Raw genomic sequence first — 27230 nt, 5'->3', positions numbered from 1 at the left:
AAGGTATGTCCTCACACCGTTCTCATCCCTGGAGCTGAGCAAGCAGAGCGTGAGACTGTACAAGTGCTGCTGGTTGTGTAGGCATGGGGATTTTATCTAATAATGTATGTAATTTACTTTAGGTTCCTCTATTGGGAAATAGTCTCCTTGCCAGTTACTGCATGCTAATTAGAAATAGCACTATTCTGGGAGGTAAGAGTATGTCTCATGCCCTTATAAAATGCTAATTGTTGTGATCTTAAAGTCAGCTCTTAAGGCTGTGAAAAATAACTGTAAAAACACAATTTTAAAATGTATGGTTTCTCAACTATGCAGAGTATAAGGATGCAGTATGAACTGTGTGAGGGGCTTCAGGAACTTAAAAGAACAAGGGCAGGTTCACTAATGTGCCAGCTTGTCAGAACAATATAAAAGCACAAAAGAGTTTTGAGTTCTAGGTCAGCCTGGGACAGAGCAAATTTAGGTTCAGGAACGTGATCTCAGAGCAGGATTCTCCCCAGCTACATTACTGCTGTACATACAAAGAAGGGCAGGTTCTTGAGTTCAATGTCTGCCTGGGGCAGAGCAAGTTTAGTTCAGACATGCTGGGGATGTTAATCTCAGAATGGAATCCCACTGAGCTAAAATTATTGTTTTTGCTTGCAATGGTAGGCAGATCTAGGAGTTCATTTGCTACATTTAAGAAAACATACTTACTGTCATTTTCTATGAATCAAGAGACTAAGGTCATAAAGTGATGATTCTTGATGATTGAACTGATATGTAAAGACTGGGCTTTGGTCTGCAAGAACTGAACTATCTAGAAAAGCTATATGAAGATCCAGCAAAAGCAGAACAAAGAGTTGTCATAGTGTATACCCACAAATGACTTCTAGTCATTTCTTTCACCTCTCCAAAGCACCCCTCTTCAGGAACCCTTTCCTAAGCTGAGGTTAGTTCTAGTTACCCTGCAAGCATAAGGACCCAAGTCTGATCCTCTGAAACGAAGAAAAACCTAGGTTATGTGGTACAAGACTCTAATCCTGGTGATGGTAGAAAGACACATTTCTGGAAGCCTACAGGCCAGGGAGCTTAGCCAACAAGATGAAGCTATACACCAATGAGGAACATTGTCTTAAATAAATTGGAGAAAGAATATATGGTCTGTTCCCATACCTCTACATGTTGTGCTATGCATGTAATCTAATGTACTCACACTTTCATTCAAATATAAAACCATGCACACACACACACACACACACACACAAACACACACACACAGACACACACACACCCACATACACACACACAAATTTATCCATTGCACATATATTTCAGAAGAGAAATAATGATTATTCCTTTGTAAATTGAAAAGATGATATGGTAAAAGAAAATGATTATCATGAAAAAATAATGAGCAGGTTATATGGTTAGAAATGCCATGATGGTTAGATATACCTTTATTAGTTCATCCAGATATTGTGGTTTGAGTGAAAAAGACCTCCTTAAGCTTCAATTTGCATAGTCATTCCCCAGTTGTTGGAACTCCTTTGGGAAAAATTAGGACAACTGATCTTGTTGAAGAAAGCATGTCACTTGGAACTGGCTCTGAGCTTTCAAAGGTCAGTAAGCTCTCTCTGACTTGTACTTATGTGTCAAGACATAAGCTCTTGGTTCCGGCTTCAGCACTATGACTGCATTGTCATTGCCTTCTTGCCTACCATGATGGTTATGGCCTCTATCCCTTGTAACCTTGAGCACAAATTAAGCACTGTTTGTGTCATGATGTCTTATGTAAGATGTACATAACCGCAGTTTTTAGACAGTACCTATTTGTAATCAGATTATGTTGAGCACTGTTTAATCTTGACTCTTAAAGAATCCCATGATTTTAGCATAGAGTATGAGGGTAGTATGTGAACTGAAAACACATCTATAATCTCAATATATATTAATAATTTTGAATAGAATAACATGTTAATCTTTATAAATGTGGTCCCTCAAATCAATAAAGCAACTTTTATACTTTGCTAAAAAAAAAAAAAAAAAAAAGAGTCACACAAACTTTACATGAAAGTGATGGGGTGAAACAATATATGATCTGTGGCAATGTGACCAAGGATCCCTACCCCAAATCTGTGAGCTGAGCAATTATACTGAAGAGTTGTGGTTAATACACCAAATACAATCTACTTTCTTTTGCTTAGTCTCTTACACACTTTTCTATTCTGATAAATATACACACATTCATTTATCTTATAGTCTCTTGACTTCAGTCCTCTAGACAACAAAAACAATTGGTTGAATGATGTAACTAGAGGCAATTTGATATATCATGCCTCATTTGGTCCTAGTACAGGATGAATTCATTACAATGTGTTTTTCTTGGATTGAATAAGAATCAACTCATAAAAAGTGCTGCTTTTATTTCAAATGGATTCCAAATGCAGTAAGTTATGCAACTATGTTGATAGGACTGGGAGAAAAACCCTGATAGAGTTGTGATCAAGAGCAGTTTAAAATGTATGTCCACTTATGTTATCTTTCACTCTCCAGTGAATATTAGAAATTACTGTAACTTATTGAGTTTGTCTGGTTGTAACTGAAAATGTGGACAAATGTTGGATGTCATCTTAGTCTGTTGCTTTATATCTCACAGTTTAGCATTCAATGCTAGGTACACTTGCAAATGTCACCTTTCAAAGGCAATTAATCAACATTTGATTTTTCTGTAATTCACTTGAGCAATGAATAAATGTTTTGCTTAGTCGTTTTCATTGTTTTCTATTTAGTTGCTGTGATAAAATATCCCAGCAATAGCAACAGGTACAAAATAAGGCTTATTTCATTTACAATTCCAGGCTAAAATTCATCACTAGGTAAAGCAGAGGATATAAGTTGAAGCAATTCCTCCCATCTACAGTTATTAAAAGAGAGAGAATGAATATCTAAATGTTTATGCTCAACTCTGGTTCTCCTCTTTAATAAAGAAGACCTACCTAGCTGACAAATGTTCATTTTCTCTAGAGAATAGCCTTTATGTCTTTATCCCTGAATAAGTCTAAGAGTCTCTCTTTTCCTATGGTCTCCTTTAGCTTTCTTGGTGCCAGCACTGAATTTGCCAAATGTAACCCTGATTTCCAAAATTTAATATATTTATGATTTGTTTCTTGCTAATTTTTTTGCTATGTTTCATCTTTGTACCTTTCTCCCTCTCCATTTCCATTCTTTTAGCCCACTCCTTCCTTCCCTCCTCTATTTTCTTCTATCTTTGAACATTCAATAATTTGTTTACTATGTGAATGACTATTCCAAAATAAGTAAATAGCCTACAGAATCTCACTTTCTGTCATAAAATCTTAATAGTTAATTTGCTAAATTCAGAATTCCATAGGAGACAAGTTTCTGACGTGTGTGAGGGAGTCTCTAGATTGTGTTAATTAAGGTAGAAAGATCTATCATCTGTGAGGATGGCACCATTTCCATTGGCTTTCTTGAACGAATCAAAAGAAATATTGAATATCTCAATATCAATAGAGAGAGATATTGAAAGACAAAGACAGAGAGAACTAATCACCAAAATTCATCTACTTCTGCTTCCCGACCAGGGTTGCAATGAGACCAGCTGCCTCATATGCCTGCATGAAATAAAGAAACTGAAGGAGGCAACAGCAGAAATGAGATGCACAGCCTTATTTTCACAGATAAACACTGCACAAGTGCCACATTTCTAGAAATATGCCACACACAACTGTGAAGGCGTGAGACTTTTCTCTTACTCTCTGCACACAGGCATGTAGACTGCAGGAAGTAAAGCTGTTAATCTTGAACTTCATTTCCATTCAGAGGCAAAGAAAATTATACCCAATGCCAGCTATTTTTCTATCAAAGTCTCATTCAGAATACTAACTCACAGAACTATGGTAAAAATAGAATATCAGATATCTAGTACTCACATAGCAACTTTAACATTTGTCTTCATAGCCACCTGTAATTCTGTCATTCTGGAGACAGACAGCATGCTGCAAGGAACAAGCTTGCTACCTACACTAGCCAAATTGTGGGTTCACAGGGAAATTCACTACAAAATTATCAAGGAATATTCTTGATATTGTCTTCTGTCCTCAACATACATGCACATTTTATATGTATAGTCATATACAAAACATACATTCAGAAGCACATACACACACAAACACACATACACACATATACACACACAAACACACATATACACAGAGTAAACAGTTAATAATCAAACTGGTGTGAATATACTTCAGTTACATGTTATACTTTAAATGCTATATTCCATTAAATCTCTGGTATTCTGCTAAGTCAATTAATAGACTGGACAAAATGGTAATGTTAAAAATGTCCCTAACTATCACGGTGGCAAAACACTATTGAGTTATGGTATTAATTCTGTGACTGCATCAATAAATAAGTCATTGGTCAGCACTTTTCAAGGGGTTAAACTGAAGAAACAAAGCATTACTACAAACTGCATCCTATTTGCAGATTTAAAAATTATAGTAGCTCAAATATAAAGAAAGCAAATAAGAAATAAACAAAAAAATGAAGATAGAGGTCTATGATAGATTGTAAGCTAAAAAGTGGCAGTGTTGGTAGAAAAAACCTTGAAGAAAGATAGATATAATCATTGCTATCTATCTTACAGCTCTTTCTAAGCATTCAACTTCAAGTTTTACACAGAAAGGTATACTCTTAGCATTTACAGTAATATTCTATACCAACATTTAAAACCGCAAATTGTATATAAAGTATTTCTTTAGTAGCTCTATAACTTGTTTTTCAAATTATTATTTTCTAAATTACAGTTTGAAGATTGGCCTAATTGTCATATTTAGACTAAAATATCTAAAATATTCTCCATTCACACACACAGGCTCAAACCCATGCATATGCATGAAGTACACAATTCATATATACATATGAGCACCATGAAAAGCAGTAACATTTCCTAGTTTATATTTCTATACCTAATATGAGACAAGGAAGCCTGAATCATATTACCTCTTCCATGGCTATTGATGGAGGAAAAGAGGGAGAGAGAAGAGAAGAAATGGGGAAATAAACGAATGAGCAAATTCATACCACAATTTCTGAATGTACCCATTTTTATTTCTATCAGTGTCTATCTTCTCAGAGAAGATATTGGAACTAGTACTCACTGAGAAAATGAGCAACGAAAGACATCTGGCCAGAGAGCAAGTTGCTTCTCTGTGTAAAATAAAGGCAACCCTTACCCAGTGGTGTGTTTTCATAGAACATCAAAATATGCCTAAATTTTAAAAGAGCATCAAAGCCAGAAATATAGCTCATTTGATAGAGTACTTGCCTCCTAAACTTGAAGTTCTAAGTTTGATCACAAGTACTGCACACACCAAGCATGTTGGTGAACACCTACAGTCCCAGTATTCCGCCAATTGGAGGTTGTGCACAACTGCAATGCCCCAACAACAATTACTAATTAAAAAATTTTACAGTCTTAGAGTACAAATATGTGAAGGCATTTTCTCTACTGAGAGTCCTTCTTTCCAGTGAATCTAGCATGGGTTATGATGAGTTAGGACTAAGACAGCACATTGTCTAATGTTTACTACTGAACCTTGAAGTTAATTTGTTTTGGCAAACTATTTGATCACACTGTTAACAATGATTATCAGAATTCAGGGATCTCTAAGAAGTAGCATAAACTGGAATCCCTATGTCTACAGTTTAAACTTATATTACAGTGTTCAAAGGATTACATATATTTGAAAATAACAAAAACAAAAAGAAATGATACCGAAAGAGCCTGAGAAGGCCACTACATTTGTAAAAGAGTACCAAAAACTTTATTGTGATGACCTTAAAGGTAAAAAAACAAAATACAATTTATAAAATTAAATTTATGGTGAAAAGTAACACTGTATTCTAATTGTTTCCTCATTGTAAAACATTAGGAACTGTCTTTGGGCCAAAGTACAAAGCCATCTTGTAGATATTTAGCATGAGGCATAATCTATGATGTTTCTTACCTACAAACAGCTGGCTATCTAGTTGAAGCTGAAAATGGCCTTTCTCTGAAACCTCCCTTTTACTCTTTGGAAGGTTGTCCACATGCAATGAGGTCTCCTTAATGTTTCTCTCAGCCTGGATGTAATGCCATTGGTTGTCATTCAGAGGATTCGGAGACTGGACAAGGAGCTCGATGGGACCCTTTCTAACATCAAAGACAAATATGACTTCAGAAGGAGCTGCAGCAAAAGAAAAAAGAATGATAAAATAAATTGTCAGTGAGTTGCAGGCAAATTCAAGTTCATAATGTTTAGTGAAAATGATAATACATCTCTATCAATGTAGAGAAGACATTACTAAGCTCTTGTAGCAATAGATCTCTAACATCATTATCAAACTCTAAATACTACGAATGCATATGCTCTTTTCCCTTCTGTCTTCAGTGGTTTCTAATTGTTCAACATAGTAGGATTCTGGGACATCTGGGCCTTTCTGAGGCTCTGCTAAAGTTCTGTGTTCCTTTGTCTATCATGATTTTACTTGTGTTTTGCTGTGTACATGGGGCTAGTTAAGCCTCTCTAACATGCAAAGAGACTCATTTTCCTAGAACAACAGTACCATTTGTCATGATATTTAATAAGGATTTATCATGATTGATTTAATTGAGATAAGGAGACCAGCTAAATATAACACCATTCCATGGACTGGAGTCCTGAACCAAATATGAAAAGGGAAGTGAGTTGGACAGTAGCACCTATCACTTTCTGTTTCCTGACATCATATGCAATGTAATCTGCTACCTCAAGTTCTTGTCTCCATGCCTTTCCAGCTATGATGAACAGTACCCTGAAATTATGAGCCAGAATAATAAAACCTTCTTACTTTAAGTGACTCCTGCCAGCTCTTTTCTCTCAGCAATAAGACAAGTGATCAATACAATAGTGGTGGGGATGAGTGGTAATGGTGGTGGTAGGGATGTTAATAGTTAATGCCTTGATTTCTATTTCTCTCTAGCATCAGTTTCTATTTCTCACTCAGGTCACAAGTTCAATCTTAACAATTTGCTCATCTCAAAAATCAAATATTTATTGATGACTTCTTTTCACATGTTTATTACTCTATGTGATATCACTCTATGCAGGGCAAAGATTAATATCAATGTTGGGGAGATACGAATGACTTGGGTATAATCCTCCCTCAATGCTTAGTCTTAAAGGGATTAGTTTCCTACCAGAAAGCATACTAATGTAAGAGGCTAGATGCTCGGTTCTGGCTCACTCATTTTGTTTCCCAGTTGAGCTTCTTGTCTGTACTGTACATCACTCATACCGCCTACTATATGATACGACTATTGTGTGTCTTGCCAACTACTCTGCAAGCTATAGAAGAAAGGTTCTTTGTGGATTGAGACACTTTTGGGATAGAATAACCCTTTCTTAGGAGTCACAATAAGACATTCTGAACATTCTATATTTAAATTATGATCCTTAACTATAGCAAAATTACACTTACAAAATACCAATGAAAATTAATTTATGTTGGGTATCACCACAAAATGAGTAACTGAATTAAAGGCTCATAGCATTAGGAAGGTTCAGAACCACTGCTGTAAAAGAAACTTTACTTCTCAAAGTACCATTCACTAGCAATGAGCTTTGGCATAGTAAATTCATATTTTGAAATCTATAGGAGAACATGCTTACTACAAATTTAAACCCAGCCTTTTATTAAATACCATATCCTGCTTCCCTGAGCTAGCTGTAGACTCTCTCTGGAGCTCCTTTGTCTGGTGATTATTCTGCCAGCCTCTGTTCAGCCTACCAAACAAGCAATACCCAGGAGTGTTACGCTAACATCCTGTGCACTGCTGCCTACAGGAGGCATGCTACATGGGGAAAATTCAGATTATGATTGCCTTCTGTTCAGATTCATGCTATGACAAAAATATCCAGGGACAGCCAGATGCCCCAAGGCTAGCATAATAACAAAAACAAGAGCCAGGTCAATATGATACCTTTAAAGCAAAGCTATCTCACTATAGCAAGCCCTGGATATTGTAATACAACCAAAACCAAAAAAAAGAAAAGTGTACTTAATTCCAAACCCATGCAAATAATTTCTGGCTTTAAATAAATCCCTCAATAAAATACAGGAAAATATATTCAAATAAAGGTAGAGGTCTTTAAAGAGAAATAAATAACTTTCTTAAAAATACAGAAAAAATGAAATCTGTATCTCTAAACATCCTTCAGTTGTCTAATTGCTCTGGCTAGGATTTCTAGTACTATATTGAATAGGTAGAAAGTCTTGTCTAGTCCCTGATTTTAGTGGGACTGTTTCAAGTTTTTTAGCATTTACTTTAATGTTGGCTATTCGTTTGCTCTATATTGATTTTACTATGTTTAAATATGGACTCTGAAGTTCTGATATTTACAAGACTTTGAACATGAAGAGGTGTTGAATTTTGTCAAATGCTTTCTCAGCATCTAATGAGATGATCATGTGTTTTTATTTCTTTTAATTTTTTTACATAGTGGATTATGTTAATGAATTTTTGTATACTGAAACAACCTTGCATCCCTTGGATGAAACATACTTGATCATGGGGAATGATTGTTTTGATGTATTCTTGGATTTGGTATGCAAAATTTTATTAAGTATTTTTGCACAGATGATCATGAGGGAAATTGGTCTGAAGTTCTTTTTCTTTGTAGGATATTTCTGTGGTTTATGTATAAGCATAATTGTGGCTTTGAAGAATGAATTGGCTAATGCCCATTCTGTTTCTATTTTGTGTAATAGTTTGGAGAATCTTGTTATTCAGTCTTTTATGAAGGTTTGAGAGAATTCTGCACTAAACCCATCTGGTTCTGGGCTTTCTGTTTAGTTGGGAGGCTTAACTCCTGCTTCTATTTCTATAGGGGTTATTAGACTGTTTATATGGTTTATCTCATAGTGAGCTAACTTTGGTACATGCTATCTGTCTAGAGTGGCTGGATATAAAATTAACTCAAATAAATCAGTAGCCTTCCTCCACTCAAATAATGAACAGGCTAAAAAGAAATTAGGGAGTCGACACCTTTCACAATAGTCACAAATAGTAAAAAAAAACACCTTGGTTAGACTCTAACCAAGCAAATGAGAGATCTGTCTGACAAGAACTTTAAGTCTCCTAAGAAAGAAATTGAAGATCTCAGAAGATGGAAAGACTTCCCATGCTCATGAATTGGAAGGGTTAATATAGTAAAAATGGCCATGTTGCCAAAACAATCTATAGATTCAATGCCATCCACATCAAAAATTCAACTCAGTTCTTCATAGAGTTAGAAAGAGCAATTTGCAAATTCATTTGGAATAACAACAAGAAGACAGAATAACGCAAACTTCCCTTCACAATAAAAGAATTTCTGGGGGATTCATCATTCCTGACCTCAAGCTGTATTACAGAACAATCACGATAAAAACTAAATGGTATTTGTACAGAGACAGGCAGGGAGATCAATGGAATAGAACTGAAGACCCAGTAATGAACCTGCACACCTATATTCACTTATTCTTTGACAAAGGGACTAAAAATATTCAATGGAAAAATGACAGCATCTTCAACAAATGATGGTGGTTCAACTGTAAATATTGTGAATAAATATCTATTAAAAACAATGACTTTATAAAATTCCTTGGCAAATGAGTGGAACTAGAAACTATCATCCTGAGTGCAGTTACCCAGTCAGCAAACAGCATACATGATATGCACTCACTGATAATGGATACTAACCCTAAAACTCAGAATATCCAAGAAACAATCCACAGACCTTATGAAGCTCTAAATAAAGGAAGGCCAGAATGTAGATGCCTCAGTTCTTCTTAGAAAGGTGAAAAAAAATACTCACAGGAGGAAATACAGGAACAGACAGAGGAATAGGGACTGAAGAAAAGATCATCCAGAGACTTCCTTATTTGTGGAGCCAACACATAAGCAACCACTAAACCCACAGATATTTATGATGATAGGAAGTGCTTACTGGCAGGAGCCTGATATGCATGCCTACTCATAGGCTCTGCAGGGCTATACTGATGCAGATGAGGATGCTTGCAGCTAACCAACTGAGTATGAGAACCTGAATACAGAAGCTAGAGAAAAAAAAGTGGATGAGCTGAAATGCTTTGCAATCCCAATGGAAAGAACAACAATATCAACCAACGAAACCTTTCCAAGTTCCCACAGACTAAAACACCAACCAATGTGTATACATGGAGAGACCCATGGCTCCATTTGCATGTGTAGCAGAGGATAGCATTGTCTGGCATCAAAGGAAGGAGAGGCCTTTGGTCCATTAAAGGTTTGTTTTTCCAGTGTAGGGGAATGCCAATGCTCTGACATGGGGATGGGTATTTGGGAATGGGATGTTATTCATGGAAGCAAAGTGGGGGGGCATTGGAGTGGGGTAAAATGGGATATCATTTGAAATGTAAATACAGAGATTATTCCATAAAAAGTGATAAAAATTAAAAAATTCTTTACCTAAACATCCAGGAGATTTAGGATAACATGAAAATACATAACCTAAGAATAAGGCAAAGAGTCCAAGAACCAAGAGCCTAAAATATTTTCAGCAAAACCATAGGAGAAAACTTCCTCTCCCTGAAGAAACAGTTATCTGTGTACATACAAAAAAATTTATAAAATTCCAACTATATTGGAACAGAAAAGAAATTGCTCTGCCATATAATAATTGAAACACTAAATCTATAGAACAAAGAAAGAACATTAAGGCTGCATGGGAATAGGTAGACTTATCAGAATTATATCAAAGTTCTTAACAGAGACTCTAAAAACTAGAAGAATGTAGACAAATGTTTTGTAGCCTCAAAAAAAAATGCCAATTTAGACTATTATACCTAGCAAAACTCGTAATAATTATATATGGAAAAAATAAGTTATTCCAAGACAAAACCAAACTTAGACAATATCTATTCATAAATTGGGCCCTAAAGAATGTACTTAAAGGACAACTCCAAATCAAAAAAGCTCAGGATTGAAAGAAGTGCATACCAATGAAAACAAAATAAGGAAAGCATACACACACACACACACACACACACACACACACACACATACACACACATACACACACACACACACACACACACACACACACACACACACACCACCACCACCACCACCACCACCACCACCACCATCACCACCACCACCACCACAACCAACATCAAAATGACCGGAGTTAAAAAATTACTTATTATTAATATATCTCAACATCAATGGGCTTAATTCCCAAACAAAAAATATAGGCTAAGGAAATTGATACAATAACAGGAACCATAAAAGTGCTGAATAAAAGAAGCAAACCTCAGAAACAAATATATAAATTTCCTCAGAGTAAAGAAAGGTCTAGAAAAAAGTTTTGCAAGCAAACAGATCCAAGATACATTCTAATATCTAATATCTTACCTAAAGACCCAGCTGTACCACTTCTGGGAATTTACCTAGAAGAACCCTATTATACTATAGAGATTAGCCAAAAATTGGAAACAATCAAAATGTCCCTCAACTTAAGAATGGATGAAGAAACTGTGATACATTTATACAATGGAGTGAATAAAAATAAAGACATCATGAAATTTGCAGGCAAATGGATGGAACTTGAGAATATCATTTTGAGTGAGATGATACAGACCCAGAAATACATGTATGGTAGGTATTAAGTTATGATTAGACATTAGCCATAAGGTACAGGATAACCATTTTAAAATCAAGAACCCTGAAGAAACTAAATAGGAAGGAGGGGCTAAAGGAAGATCTGTGAACCTCACTCAGAAGGAGCAACAAAATAGCTATCAGAGGTTGAAGAAGAGATGAAACTTTTGAGGAAAAGGGTGAGGCAATGTATGGGGATGGTGACCAAGTATCACAGAAGAGGGCTTAGAGTGGGAACAGAACTCAGTGTGTTGAATGTCTCTGAAACAAGCTGGAGACAGAGGATGGAAGGCTACACGGAGTCTCTGTGGGTAACCCTTGCTGAGATTCATATCATCTGAGTATATAGAGACTGAAGTGCCCACTTCCTTTAAACAGGCAGGACAGTGGAAGAAGTCAAACGTGAACCCACCCACAAAACTGTCAACCCAATCTCTGTCCTCCCTAAGAGAAGCTCAAGGATAATGGTGAAGCATAGACTCAGGGAAGGGCCAACCAACAACTGACCCAACATAAAACACATCCAATGCAGGAGAGCCAACCTCTGATCTCATTAATGATATTCTAATGATGGTCTGCTATCCTTTCAGCCAGAAACCTAGCATAATATTCACCTTAGATGCTTCATCCTGCAGTGGATAGAAACAGATGCAGATACCCATAGCTAAACATTAGAAAGACTTCATGGGAGTTGTGGAAGCATGGAGGGGAAAATTGACCCAATCAGAGGGGTCAAAGACATCACAAGAAGACGTCTAGAGTAAACTAAACTGGGCCCATGGGGGCTCACAGAGACTGGACCGCCAAACAAAGAACATCCAGGTGATAGGCCTAGTTCCCTCCTACAAATTTGTAGCAGATTTGCCACTTGAACTTCTGGTGGTTCCCCTAAGAATTGGCATGGGGGCTGTCTTTGACTCTGTTGCCTCCCATTGTATCCCCTCACCATAGTAGACTGCCTGGTTGGGCCTCAGTTAGAGTGAAGGCTCTTAGTTCTTCTGGGACTAAATGTCCCAGAGTGAGGTAATACCCTAAGGAGATTTCACATTCTCTAGAAGGAGAGGGCTAAGGCGGAGAGAGATTTGTAAGGACAGATTGGGAAGGAGAGGAGAGAGGGGAGCTGTGATTGGAATTTAATGTGAATAAAAAAAATTACTTATGGAAACAAATAAATATATTAGAGTTTTCTTCTTCTATTTTGTGTACCCACAAAATTCAAAATCGGTCATAATACCAGTTGTTATGTTATGGACTGGAGAGATCCCTCAGTGATTTAGAGCACCTACTGCTCTTCCAGCGGTCCAGAGTTCAATTCCCCGCAACCACAAGGTGGCTCACAACCATCTGCAATCAAATCTGATTCCCTCTATATGGTGGCTCACAACCATCTGTAATCGAATCTGATGCCCTCTTCTGGTGGTCTGAAGACAGCAACAGTGAATTCGTATAAAATAAATAAATTTAAAAAGAATTCATGTAAAGTTACTTCAACCACTGAGCCATCTTCTTTGCCTAAGAAGTTTTCAAATAATAAAGCATTTATTTCAACAGCAACAGAAGAAGATGGTGCCTCAGAAGATTTGATTCCCATGATGATCTATTTCTGAACAATATTCAGAGTTGATGTGTACAGCTGCTGCTTTTATGTTTCTTTAAGGTCTTAGTGGGATCCAGTCCTTTCCTCAGGTTGACATGGCATTGGTATAAGCCATGCATTTTTTTTTTCTTTTGGGTAATAATGACTGAGAAGAGCTGCATGTAAATCAGCCCAATCATTTGGCTAATAAGTGAGAAAGGATTTTCCTTCATTTGGAGAGCTAGGTTTAGACTGAAGAAGACAGAAGTGAGAGAAGAGGGAGAAAGTTAGTCATATCTCACTTTATGGAAGATTTTAAACAGAGATAAAGTGAGCCTCATAACCACAGCACATTGTAAAGTCCATCCTGTGACTTACACTTAAGATTTATACCAAATGTTTCTGTATAAATAATATTTGGCAGTATGATAGTAAGAACAATTGCATGATAATTTTTGTATTTTAAAACGTAATACTAATTTGATTTTAACAGGTTGTGCATTTCAAAGGGAACTATGCATTTCTTCATAGTACAAACAATTTGGGTACTGACCCATAATTAACATTCAGTCATTACTTGTGATAAAACAACACATGCATACGTACACACACATACATGCACACACACACACACATTGTAAAGTCACTATTAATTTTAACAAAATATAAGTAACCCTTAAAGAAACATATTTTATGACTTAATACTTAGAAAATGTTATACCCTGGAGAACAGTTAATATGAAAAACTGCATATATTCCATTGTCTCCATGAAAAAATCAGTTGAGTGTGCTTGTTCTTAAGAGTAAGAACACATCTCTTCCTTTTCATCTATGTTTTTTCATTACCCTCTAAAATCTGAATGTATACAAAAGTAGCTGCAAGCATTAGAATCAAGAAAAAAACTAGCTATTGAAAACCTTTGATAATTTTGTTCGCTTTCAACCAAAAACGAAAGAAATCTATGGTTAATTCTGGATTAACGTATTTCCTGGAAAGATTTTGGATTACATGAATAATGTAAAGTCTGTAGAATTGATCCTGACAAAGACAGTGTTTTATAGTCTATTGCAAAAAATTATTTCCTCTACCAAACTTGTCCTTGTATTTAAAAAAATTGTCCTAAGCATTTTGAATATCTGTGAAGTTTTATTAAAAAACTGACTGAAAAATGAATCAAATATAAAAATATCATTTTCTCAGTGTAATGGAAGATTAACGGGCTCAAAACAATTTGTAGTCTCATTTGAATATGAACAAGAATGGGAGAGCAACTTTAGTGAAGTCACTGACATGTTTGCAGATATACAAATTTTTAGACAGATTTTAAAGTTATTGCTTCTGAAACAGAGTAGAACATTGTTTTCTGGGTATCATAAAAATTAATTAATCATATTTTCCTTGGTACTTGCATGTTTTTTTGTTAACATGCTGGCGTACAGTGTCTCACAGTAAAAAGTTGTCTTATCCGTATTTGTTTGGTGTTCATGTGGCTTCATGATCATAATTTTACAGTTTTCAAAGATGAAGGCCAGGTTATTACTAAGGAAAAAACCATGTATCTAAACCTGCACACACACACACTACTGCTGATAAGAAAGAAATGGAAATTCATCATTGATTCTCACTAAATAGTTATTATCTTCTATTGGTAGGAGAAACTAAATTGGATGCATGGGAGCATGCATGTGTGCATATGTGTGTGATTGTGTATGTGTATTGGGAGGGAATGTTGCCTAGTCATGAATGCCAAAAGTTGATGCCTAAATTGTTCTTCATTTACTCTCTACCCCATTTATTGAAACAGAGTCTCTGCTAAACCAGGATCTCACCAATTCTAATATATGAACAGTACTGCTCTGCCTGTCTGAGCCTCCTCTCTCATGGAAATTCCTGGCTATGTGGGTTAGGTTCGGGGAAGCTGAACTTAGGTTTTCATGCTTGCATGAAAGTCATTTACTTATTGAGCTATTTTTTGCAGATCACAAAAAAACAAAACAAAACAAAAACAAAACAAACAGACAACAACAATAAACTCAAAAACCAAACAACCAACCAACCAAACAACCAAATAAACAAAAAGTCCAACTACTGAAGCATGGAAACAATAGAAAAATAGATCCTTAATAGCAAGATAATGGTCAATATTAGTCATGCCTACTTCCCATAGAGCATAATGTTGGAGTGTCACAGCTTAAAGTAACAACCAAAAAGTGATGATACCTTAACAAAAAGTGCAACCTGCAAAATGAATGCGTGGTTACTCTTAGAATGCACACATCCTGGTGAAGCAATAAGAAACTTCCACAGAACATAATGAATCATAACATACTAGTCACACTTCACAGCTTAAGTGCTAGGGTTTTTTTGTTGTTGTTGTTGTTTGTTTGTTTTGTTTTGTTTTGTTTTGATAGCCAGTGAAATTAGCTTAATGCTAAAACTTGTGTTGGTGGCTGGTGGTAGAGATAAAGTGAACCACTGACATTAGATTTAAAAATAATGACACTTATAGCTCATTTCAAGTCGGAGAAAATCTTTAAAGCCAAGGTTTTCTACGAAAATACCAGATAAAGCGGTATATTCACATAGTTTTATGTAAAAATTATTTTAATATCTGAAAAAACAGTACTGACAAAAATGTATAATTTTAAGCAAAAATGTTTAAAATCTGTACATTTATCTTTGTTTTGTAAAATAAAGTCGTTTAAAAAAAAAGAAGGAAATATCAGTGCTGAATTCCATGTGGAAGGTAGGAAAGTGGAGGTAAGAAGCTTCGGTAGAAAACGAGACAGCGTTCCAGAAGTGTCCTGTGAAGCAGAGAGTCCTTGAACATGGCTGGTGTGTTTTACATGGGGTATGCAAAATCAATGGGCTTGAGGGTAATTTTTCAGACTAGGATGCTGAATGTAAGAGATAAGGGAAAAGGCAGGAGAGAGGTGGTGTTGAGAGGAATATACTCACAGTCACCATAGCAACGCAAGGGGCCAATTCTCCAAGCTGTTTCTGCATTTGATCGGTTTGTATCAGTGATAATTATCTGAGTTACAGGCAAATGATCTTTGAAGGAAAGAAAACCAGTATTGTTTGTCCTGCAAAACATAAATTTAAGGGGAATAAAGAAGGACAAAATATAGATTATCTACAGATTTTCTGTGAAGACACTTTTTTTTCACAAAGGGATTCAGTTTACATGCAGCCTGGTAAGAGCTAGAAAGAGCAGAACAGAAGGTCTTTTATTTCCAGCAACTGGGAGTACATGGAATACTAATTACATAGACCATGTCCTGCATCCAAACACCACAGGCTTTTATCTCTTTCCTAAATGTGTTATCAGGAGTACAGGTAGTTTAAAAAGATCACAAAGACAATGCTGATCAGGCCAAAAGGACCCAAGTGCTCACTGCAATGTTTATGTGACATTAAACATCACTTCACTTTGCTATAAAATACGATCTACTATCTAAGGAACTAACTTAAAAACAGACATCATAAATCCCTATAAAACTCACTTAGAGGACCCTGCTAAACTACCTACCAACAGTTTTCAATCAGGTTTGAATGTTCCCTAACACCGTTTAAATTGTGCTAAAATGAACCTCTATAGTTAACTGGTTGCTTTTTGCTTTGTTTTTTAGAAATATATTGCTGGTTAATGGCTCTGGCATTATTCTTGTTAATTATGCCATTAAGTATTTATCTAGTTTTCTTTTGACAGTAAAAAATAGAGATAGTCAATTTTATCTCCGACTTTTAACATCTTCAAAATCAAGGTAAAGATGGTAAAACTTCTCAGACCATTACATTTGGAAGTAAAAACCTGGTGGTGTTTTGCTATGGGGATAGTTCTGTCAGCTGGTGTAGGAGCATGGAGAACTAAATCTGAATATGTAAAACCTGGACACAGTGACATCTTTCCTTCATCCACTTTATACCCCTGAATCAGCATATTGGCATATATATAAAAGCATACAAAGAATAAAAAAATTTTCAAATGTCATAGAAAATTTTATATTTGGTTTGAGGATATAATTCAAGTTATCGGGAATAATATATTTTTAATTTAACTCTCAAAAATTGCTTTATTTTTATTAATTATTTTATTTATTTACATTCTAAAAGTTGTCCTTTTTTCTGGTCCCTTTTTCCCAAGTTCTCCATCCCCTAGCTCTGGACCACTGAGAGGGTGCTTCCCCACCCAGCCACCCACCCCCATTTCACCACCACTAGCATCGCTCTTTCTTGTTCCATCAAGGTTTCACAGGATCAAGGACATCTTCTCTCACTGAGGCCATACAACGTAGTCCTCTGCTACACATCTGCAGGGGGACTTGAAAATATTTAATATATATTTCTTGGGTTTTTGGCTTAGTCTCAGAGACCTGGGGGTGAAAGGTCTTGTTAAATGACACTGTTGTCTTTTCTATGGCTTTGCATTCCTTTCATATACTCTTTTTTCTAAATCTTCCATATTGGTGACTGCCCTCAATTGACTTAAGTATCCACACTTATCTTAGTCAGTTTGGAAAACTACTCAGCTATTAAAAATGAAGACACTGGGCCACAGAAATCATGTTGCGACCTGGGACTATACCCTTTCAGTATGTATCTGTGTCCAGAACTAGGGCCATCTTACTGCCATCAGGACCCACAACCTGCTCCAGAGAGCTGAACACCCAGGAGCGCTCTCACTCCTAAGCCTACAGATGAGACCCCAATTTTTCTCCATAGACTACGTACAGACCCACCAAGAATTAATAGGACACAGAAATTGCAGTAGTGCCTGGGACTAGAACCTACTGGTCTCCACCTGCACCCAGAGCTAAGGCTATCCCACTGCCATAGGGACCAATAACCTGCCCACAGAGAGTTGAGCACCCAGGAGCACTCTTACTCCCAAGCCCACAGGCCTACAGGAAGAACAAGCTCTACTCAGAGGCAACAAGACCAACTAGCATCCCAGATAATAAGAAGGAAAGGCAATGGCAAGAACATAAGCAACAAAAACCAAGACAACCTGGCAACATTAGAACCAAGTTCTCCCACTACAGCAGGTAGTAGATATCCAAACACAATAGAAAGATAAGACTTAAATCAAACCACATGATGATAATAGAGGGCTAGAAGGAAATGAATAACTCCTTTAAAGGAATAGAGAACACAGGTAAACAAGGAAAAGCCCTTAAACAGGAAAAACAAAAATCACTTAAAGAAATAAAGAAAAACAAAATCACATAGGTGAAGAAATTGAACAAAATCATCTAGGATCTAAAAATGGAAGTAGAGTCAATAAATAAATTAAAAAAGACATAATCCTGGATATAGAATAAGTAGAAAAGACAACAGGTGGTGTAGATGCAATAATCACCAACAAAATAAAAAAGATACAAGAGAGAATCTCAGGTGCAGCAGATACCAGAGAAAACATTGCAACAATTGTCCAAGAAAATGCAAAAACATGAAGTTCCTAACCCAAAATATCCTGGAAATCTAGGACACAATGAGAAGAAAAAAAAAACCTAAGGATGATAGATATTGACAAGGTAAAGATTCCCAAGTTAATGTCCCAATAAATATCTTCAACAAAATTATAGAAGAAAACTTTCCTAAACTAAGGTAAAACATGTGCATGAATATACAAGAAGCCCACCAAACAGCAAATAGATTAGACCAAAAAACTTTCTTTTGAAACATAATAGTCAAAACACCAAATCTACAAAAGAAACAAAAAAATAATAAAAGCAGTAAGGGAGAAAGGTCAAGTAACCTATAAAGGCAGATCTATCAAAATTACACCAGATTTCTCAACAGAGACTAAGAAAGTTAGAAGGTCCTGGAGTGATGTCATACAGGCCATGAGAGAACACAAATGTCAGCCCAGGTTACTATATCTGACAAAACTCTCAATTACCATAGATGGGGAAACCAAGAAATTCCATTACAAAACCAAATTTACACAATATCTGTCCACAAATCCAGCCCTACAAAGGCTAGTAGATGTAAAGTTCCAACACAAGGAGGGTAACTATATTCTATAAAAAGCAAGATAGCAATCTACTTGCAACAAAACCAAAAGAAGATAGCCTCAAAAAAATAATTCTACCCATAACAACAAAAATAACAAGAAACAACAATCATTATTCCTTAATATCTTTTAACATCAATGGCCTCAATTCCCCAATAAGAGGACATAGATTAATTGACTGAATGAATAAAGAGAACCCAGCATTTTGCTGCATAAAGGAAACGCATTTCAATGACAAAGACATTGACCTCAGAGTAAAAGGCACTGAAAAAAAAAAATTCCAAGCAAATGGTCCCAAGAGAGAAGCTGGAGTAGCCATTCTCATATTGAATAAAATAGATTTTCAACCAAAAGTCATCAAAAAAGATAAGAAAGGACACTTTTTACTCATCAAAGGAAAAATCTATCAATAGAAACTTTGAACCCTGAAAATCTGTGTTCCAAATACAAAGGCACTCACACTAATAAAAGGAACTTTATTAAAGCTCAAAAAATATATTGTTCCACACATAATGAAAGTAGGAGACTTTAACACCCTACTCTCATCAATGAAGAGATCACTGAAGCAAAAACTGAACAGAGACTCAGTAGAACTAACAGAACCAGGTGAGTTAACAGAGATCTATAGAACATTTCATCTTAAAACAAAAGAATATACCTAACTCTCAGCACCTGATCATACCTTCTCCAAAATAGATCATATAATCGGTCACAAGACAGACCTAAACAAATATAAGAACATCAAAATAATCTCATGCATGCAATCAGATCACCATGGACTAAGGCGGGTCTTCAATAACAATGAAAACATCAAAAAGCACATATACACATGAAAGCTGAACAACTTCTTATCAGACAAATATTTCACTTTTTTAGGGTGACCATTTGTTAAGGTCACTTCTAGGTATTTTATATTTTTTGTGACTGTTGTAAAGGGTGTCATTTATCTAATTTTAATCTCAGCCTGTTTATCCTTTGAACAGAGAAAAGACACTGATTTGTTTGATTTAAATTTATATCTAACCACTTTGCTGAAGTTTTTCATAAGCTATAGAAGTTCCCTGATGGAATTTTTTGGGATCACTTCAGTATACTAGCATACCATCTTCAAATAGTGATATTTTTACTTTTTCCTTTCCTGTTTGTATCACTTTGACATCTTTTTCTTGTCTAATTGCTCTGGCTAGGAATTCTGTACTATATTGAATAGGTAGGGAGAGAGCGGGCAGCCTTGTCTTGTCCCTGATTTCAGTAAGATTGCTTAAAGTTTCTCACCTTATAGTTTGATGCTGGTTTGCTGCATATCGTTTTTACTATGGTGAAATGTGGGTCTTCAATTCCTGATTTTTCCAAGACTATTAAAGCAAAGGGGTGTTGAATTTTTTCAAATGCATTCTCAGCATCTAAAAAGATGATCATGTATTTTTTAAAATTTGTTTATATCATGGATTATATTGATGGAGTTCCATAAATTGAACCATCCCAGCATCCTTGGGGTGAAGCCCACTGGATCACAGTGAGTAATTGTTTTGATGTGTTCTTGGATTTGGTTTGCAAGAATTTTAATGAGTATTTTTGAGTAGATGTTCATGAGTGAAATTGGTCTGAAATTCTCTGTGTTGTGTCTTTATGTGGTTTATGCATAAGCATAATTGTGGCTTCAAAGAATGTACTGGGTAGTGTTCTTTCTGTTTCAATTTTTTATCATAATTTAGAGAATATTGGTATTAGTTCTTCTGTAAAGGTCAGATAGAATTCTCCACTAAACACATCTGGACCTGGGCATTTTTTTTCGGTTGGGAAACTTTAGATGACTACTTCTATTTCTTTATGGGTTATGGGACTGTTTAGATGGCTTAACTGATTGTGAATTAACTATGTTACTGGGTATCTGTCTAGAAAATAGGACATTTCATCAATATATTCCTGTTTTGTTGAGCATAGGCTTTTTAGTAAGATCTGATAATTTATCAACTTTCCTTTTTTCTGTAGTTTTGTCTAACTTTTCATATCTAATTTTGTTAATTTGAATACTGGCTCTGTGCCCTCACATTATTCTGACTAAGGGTTTATCTATCTTGTTGATTTTCTCAAAGAACCAGTTTCTGGATTTAAAAAAAAAAAGAGGGATAACATTACAGATATTAAGAGGCATTTTGGCATAATATTATATGAATATTTTTGTTAGTACTTAATTCTTTTAGAGGTTTGATAGCATGCATAGAAATCCTACCAGTTACCATAAGCATGAAGTACATGTAGAAAAGAATGTAACATGAAAACAGATTTCTTGTTAGGTACACATTAGTCATAATGATCTGTGAATACCAAAAATTGCCACAAGGCTATTATCTTAGCTCTTGGATTATTAATGACTTAAGATCCAGGTACACCACACACAGAGAGAGTGCTATACATTTATTTTTTTCCCTTAAAAGGACTGAGGCTTTCATGTTTTTATTACTATTTTTTGGCCTTTGTTTTTCTTGAGCTTCATATAGTCCATGAGTTGTTTCTGGGGTGTTCAGAGCTTTCTGGAGTTAGTATCCAGTTATCAATGACTGCATATTATGTCTGTTCTTTTGTGAATGGGTTATATCACTCAGGATGATATTCTCTAGATGGATCCATTTACATAGGAATTTCATGAAGTCATTGTTTCTGATTAGTACACCACTCTTTAAATATACCACAATTTTTGTATCCATTGATCTACTGAAGGACATCTGGGTTCTTTCCAGCTTCTGGCTATTATAAATAGGGCTACAATGAACATTGTGGTGCATGTGGCTTTGATGGATGTTGGAGCATATCTGGGGTATATGCCCAGGACTAGAATTACTGGCTCTTCAGGTAGTACTATGTCCAATTTTTTGAAGAACTGCCAGACTGATTTCCAGAGTGGTTGTACCAATTTACAACCCAACCAATGATGGAAAAGTGTTCCTCTTTCTCCACATCCTTGCCAGCATCTGCTGTCATCTGAGTTTTGGATCTTGGCCAATCTGACTGGTATGAGGTAGAATCTCAGGGTTGTTTTGATTTGCATTTCCCTGATGATTAAGGAAGTTGAGCACTTCCTTAGATGCTTCTCAGCCATTTGATATTCCTCAATTGGGAACTTTTTTAAAAAAAACTCTGTGTCCCATTTTAATAGGATTGTTTAATTGTCTGGCGTCTAACTTCTTGAGTTCTTTGTATACCTTGGATATTAGGCCTCTATTAAATGAGGGGTTGAAAAAGATCTTTTCCCACTCTGTTGGCTGCTGTTTTGTTTTCTTGAAAGTGTCCTGACACTTACAGAATCTTTTCAATCTCATTAAGTCCCATTTGTCAATATTTGACCTTAGAGCAGGAGCCATTGGTGTTCTGTAAAGGAAGTTTTCTCCTGTGCCTATGTGTTCTAAGGATTTTCCTACTTCCTATTCTAATAGTTTCAGTGTATCTGGTTTGATGTCGAGATCTTTGATCCACTTACACTTGAGCTTTGTACAAGGAGATAAGAAAGGGTCTATTTTCATTCTTTTGCATGCTGAGTGCCAGTTGGACCAACACCATTTGTTGAAAAGGCTGTCCTTTTTCCATTGAATGTTTACAGCTCCTTTGTCAAAAATCAGGTGACCATATATTTGAGGGCACATTTCTGGATCTTCTGTTCTATTCCATTGATCCACATGCCTATCTCTGACCAGTACCATGCAGTTTTTAGCACAATTGCCTTGTAATATAGCTTGAGGTCAGGAATGGTGATTCCTGCAGATGTTTTCTTGTTGTTGAGGATGGATTTTGCTATTCTAGGTTATTTTGCTATTCCAGATAAAATTGCACATTGAATTTGCCAACTCTATGATAAATTTGGATGGAATTTTGATGGGGATTGCATTGAATCTGTAGATTGCTTTTGGTAAGATGGCCATTTTTACAGTGCTAATACTTCCAATCCATGAGCATGGGAGATCATTCCATTTTCTGAGATCTTCCTCAATTTCCTTCTTCAGAGATTTGAAGTTCTTGTCATACAGGTCCTTCACTTGTTTAGTTAGAGTCACACCAAGGTATTTCATATTGATTGTGACTACTGTGCAGAGTATCTTTTCCCTAATTTCTTTCTCCACATGTTTGTTTTTTGAATGGAGGAAGGCTAATGATTTGTTTGAGTTAAAATTATACCCAGCCACATTGCTGAACTTGTTTTTCAGCTGTAGAAGTTTTCTGGTTGAATTTTTGGGGTCACTTACATACACTATAATGTCATCTGCATACAGTGATATTTTTACTTATTCCTTTCCAATTTGTATATCTTTGATTTTCTTTTGCTGTCTAATTGCTTCAGACAAGATTTCGAGTACTATGCTGATTAGGTAGGGTGGAGAGTGGGAAGCCTTATATAGTCCCTGACATTAGTGGAATTGCTTCAAGTTTCTCAAGGTTAAGCTAGATGTTGGCTATTGGTTTACTGTATATTGCTTTTATTATATTTAGGTATGGGCCTTGGATTCTTGTTCTTTCCAAGACTTTTAACATGAAGGGGTGTTGAATTTTGTCAAAAGCTTTCTCAGCATCTAGTGAGATGATCATGTGATTTTTTTTCTTTGAGTTTGTTTATATGGTTGATTACATTGATAGATTTCCATATATTAATACATCACTTCATCCCAGGGATGAAGCCTACATGATCATGGTGAATGAACTTTTTGATGTATTCTTCGATTCAGTTTGCAAGGGCTTTGTTGAGTATATTTTCATCAATGTTCATAAGTGAGATTGTTCTGAAGTTCTCTTTCCTTGTGTTGTCTTTGTGTGGTTTAGGAGTGAGGGTTATTTTAGCCTCTAAGAATGAGTTAGATAGTGTTCCTTCTGTCTCTATTATGTGGAATAGTTTGGAGGGTATTAGTTTTAGGTCATTAATAAATGTCTGATAGAATTCGGCACTGAACCCATCTGGACTTAGGCTCTTTTTGGTTGGGAGGTTTTTGATGACTGCTTTTATTTCTTTAAGTGTTATGGAATTATTTATATGATTTACTTGGCCCTGGTTTAACATTAGTATCTGGTATCTGTCTAGGAATTCATCCATTTCCTCCAGATTTTCCATCTTTGTTGAGTATAGGCTTTTGTAGTAGGATCTGATGATTTCTTGAATTTCCTCAGTTTCAGTTGGTATTTCGCCTCTTTTCTTTCTGATTTTGTTAAATTGGATACTCTCTCTTTGCCCTCTAGTTAGTCTGCCTAAGGGTTTATCAATCTTTGTAACTTTCTCAAAGTTTCAACTCTTGGTTTTATTGATTCTTTGAATGGTTCTTTTTGTTGCTATTTGGTCAACTTATGCTCTGAGTTTGATGATTTCTTGCCACCTATTCCTCTTGGGTATATCTGCTTTCTTTAGTTCTAGAGCTTAAACTGTGCTGTCAACTTCCTAGTGTATTCTCTCCAGTTTCTTTTTGGAAGCTCTCAGAGCTATGAGTTTTCCTCTCAGTACTGCTTTTATTGCATCCCATAAGTTTGGGTATGTTGTGTTTTCATTTTCATTTAATTCTAGAAAATCCTTAATTTCTTTCTTTATTTCTTCTTTGACCATGCTATTGTTTAATAGAGCATTGTTTAGTTTCCATGTGTATGTGGGCTTTTTGTTGTCTTTGTTGTTATAAAAACCAGCCTTAGTCCATGGTAATCTGATAGGATGCATGGGAGTATTTCAATCTTCTTATATCTATTGAGGTTTGTTTTGTGACTGATTATATGATTAATTTTGGAGAAGGTGCCATGAGGTACTGAGAATAAGGTGTATTCTTTTATTTTAGGATGAAGTGTTCTGTAGATGTCTACTAATTCCAATTGGTTCATAACCTCTGCTAGTTTCACTGTGTCCTTGTTCAGTTTCTGCTTCCATCATCTGTCCATTGATGAGAGTGGGGTGTTGAGGTCTTTCCCTATTTTTTTTTTTTTTTGTGGAGTTCAATGTAGTTTTTAAGTCTTAGTAGAATTCCTTTAATGAATATGGGTGATCTTGTATTTGGAGCATATATGTTAAGGATTGAGAGTTCCTCCTGATAAATTTTTCCTGTAATGTGTAAAAAGTATCCTTTCTTATATTTTTTAATAACTTTTGGTTAAAATTGACTTTATTCAATATTTTAATGAGGACTCCAGCTTTTTTTTATTGGGGCCGTTTTCTTGAAAATTTTTTTTCCCAGTATTTTCCTCTGAGATAGTGTATGTCTTTGTCTCATAGATGAGTTTCCTGTATGCAGCAAAATGCTGAATTCTGTTTATGTTTCCAGTCTGATAGCCTATGTCTTTTTATTGGGGAATTGAGTCCATTTATGTTAACAGATAATAAGGAGTAGTGGTCGCTATTTCCAGCTATTTTTTCTTTCAGAGGTAAAATTGTGCCTGAGTGACTTTCTTCTCTTTGTTTTCTTGCTTGCTTATTCTCTTATTTTTAGTAAGATGCAGTTTCCCTTTTTGTATTGGGTTTTCCACCTATTATTCTTTGTAGGACTTGATTTGTGTTCAGATATTGTATAAACTTAGTTTTGTCCTGGAATATCTTGGTCTCTCCATCTTTGGTGATTGAGAGTTTTGCTGGGTATAGCAGCCTGGGCTGACATTTGTGTTCTCTTAGGGCCTGCATGATGGTTGTTCAGGATCTCCTAGGTTTCATAGTCTCTGTTGAGAAGTTGGTGTAATTCTGCTTGGTCTGCCCTTATATGTTGCATGACCTTTTTCCCTTACTGCTTTTAGTATTCTTTCTTGGCTTTGGACACTGATGTTTAGACTACTATATGTCGGGAAGAATTCCTTTTTTGGTCCACTCTATTTGGAGTTCTGTAGGCTTATTTTATGCTCATGGTCATCTCATTCTTAAGGGTAGGGAACTTTTCTTCTACAATTTTGTTGAAGATATTTACTGTGCCTCTTAGTTGATATTCTTTGCCATCTTTTATTCCTATTATCATTAGGTTTGGTCTTCTCATTGTTTCCTGGATCTCCTGGTCATTTTGGGTTAGGAGCTTCTTGGCTTTTGCATCTTCTCTGACTGTTTTGTCTATGTTTTCAATGTTGTCTTTGGCCCCTGAGATTCTCTCTTCCATCTCTTGTAATCTGTTGGAAATGCTTGCATCTGTGACTCCTGATTTCTTTTTTGGTTTTCTACATCCAGGGTTGTCTTTTTTAGTGTTTTTTTATTGTTTCCACTTCTATTTTCAATTTCTTCTTCAATTCATTCATCTCTTTGGTTCTGTTTTCTTCTAGTTTTCTAATTTCTTTGAGTGTTTTTCTTGTTTCCTCTTTAAAAGCTTCTATTTGCTTATGGTTGTCCTCCTGTTCTTGTTTAAGTCAGTTATTCACGCTTTCCTCAATGATCACCATCATCATCTTGAGGTATGATTTTAGGTCCAAGACTTCTTTTTCTGGTGTGTTTGGCATTCTGCTGCTTGCTGTGATGGAAGTTCTAGGTTCTGATGTTGCCAGGTTGTCTTAGTTTCCATTATGTAAGTTCTTTTTCTTTCTTCTTGCCATCTTGTTGTCTGTGATTATATGTGGTCATGTTGTCAGTGATTGGTTCCCATCTCTTTCGTGTACCTGGCCTGTGTCCCTGGATCTCTGCTATTTTTTTGTATAGTTTTTTTTTTTGTTTCTACTTGTTTGATTTTTGGTCTGTTTTTCATGATATACAGCTATCTTCTTCTCCTGGGTGTATTTGTTAGTTTTTGTTCTAGAGCTTTCAGGTATGCCTTCAAGCTCTTCGCATATGCACTCACCAGTTTCTTTTTGGAGGCACTCAGAGTTATGAGATTTTTTTCTTAGCACTGTTTTCATTGTATCCTATAAGTTGTATATGTTGTGCCTTCATTTTCATTAAATTCTAAAAGCTCTTTAACTTATTTCATATTTCTTTTTAGACCAAGTTATCACT

At 35.8% G+C, this 27230-nt stretch overlaps 1 protein-coding gene across 1 annotated transcript in view; it reads right to left on the bottom strand.

The window, feature by feature from the left end:
* Positions 1-27230, bottom strand: part of LOC308421688 (contactin-associated protein like 5-2-like) — a gene marked incomplete at both ends in the record, with an annotated part of 257115 nt that overhangs the window by 92752 nt on the left and 137133 nt on the right. Inside the window, 4 exon segments of the mRNA XM_080918130.1 lie at positions 6021-6239; positions 15795-15865; positions 15992-16095; positions 16253-16379. Of these exon segments, the coding sequence (XP_080774256.1) occupies positions 6021-6239; positions 15795-15865; positions 15992-16095; positions 16253-16379 (521 nt within the window).

The sequence above is a fragment of the Micromys minutus genome (genome assembly GCF_963924665.1).
Source record: "Micromys minutus genome assembly, chromosome: 6".
Taxonomy (NCBI): Eukaryota; Metazoa; Chordata; class Mammalia; order Rodentia; family Muridae; genus Micromys; species Micromys minutus.
Note: the sequence above shows the minus strand (reverse complement) of the source record. Positions and strands in the feature narration are given on the sequence as shown.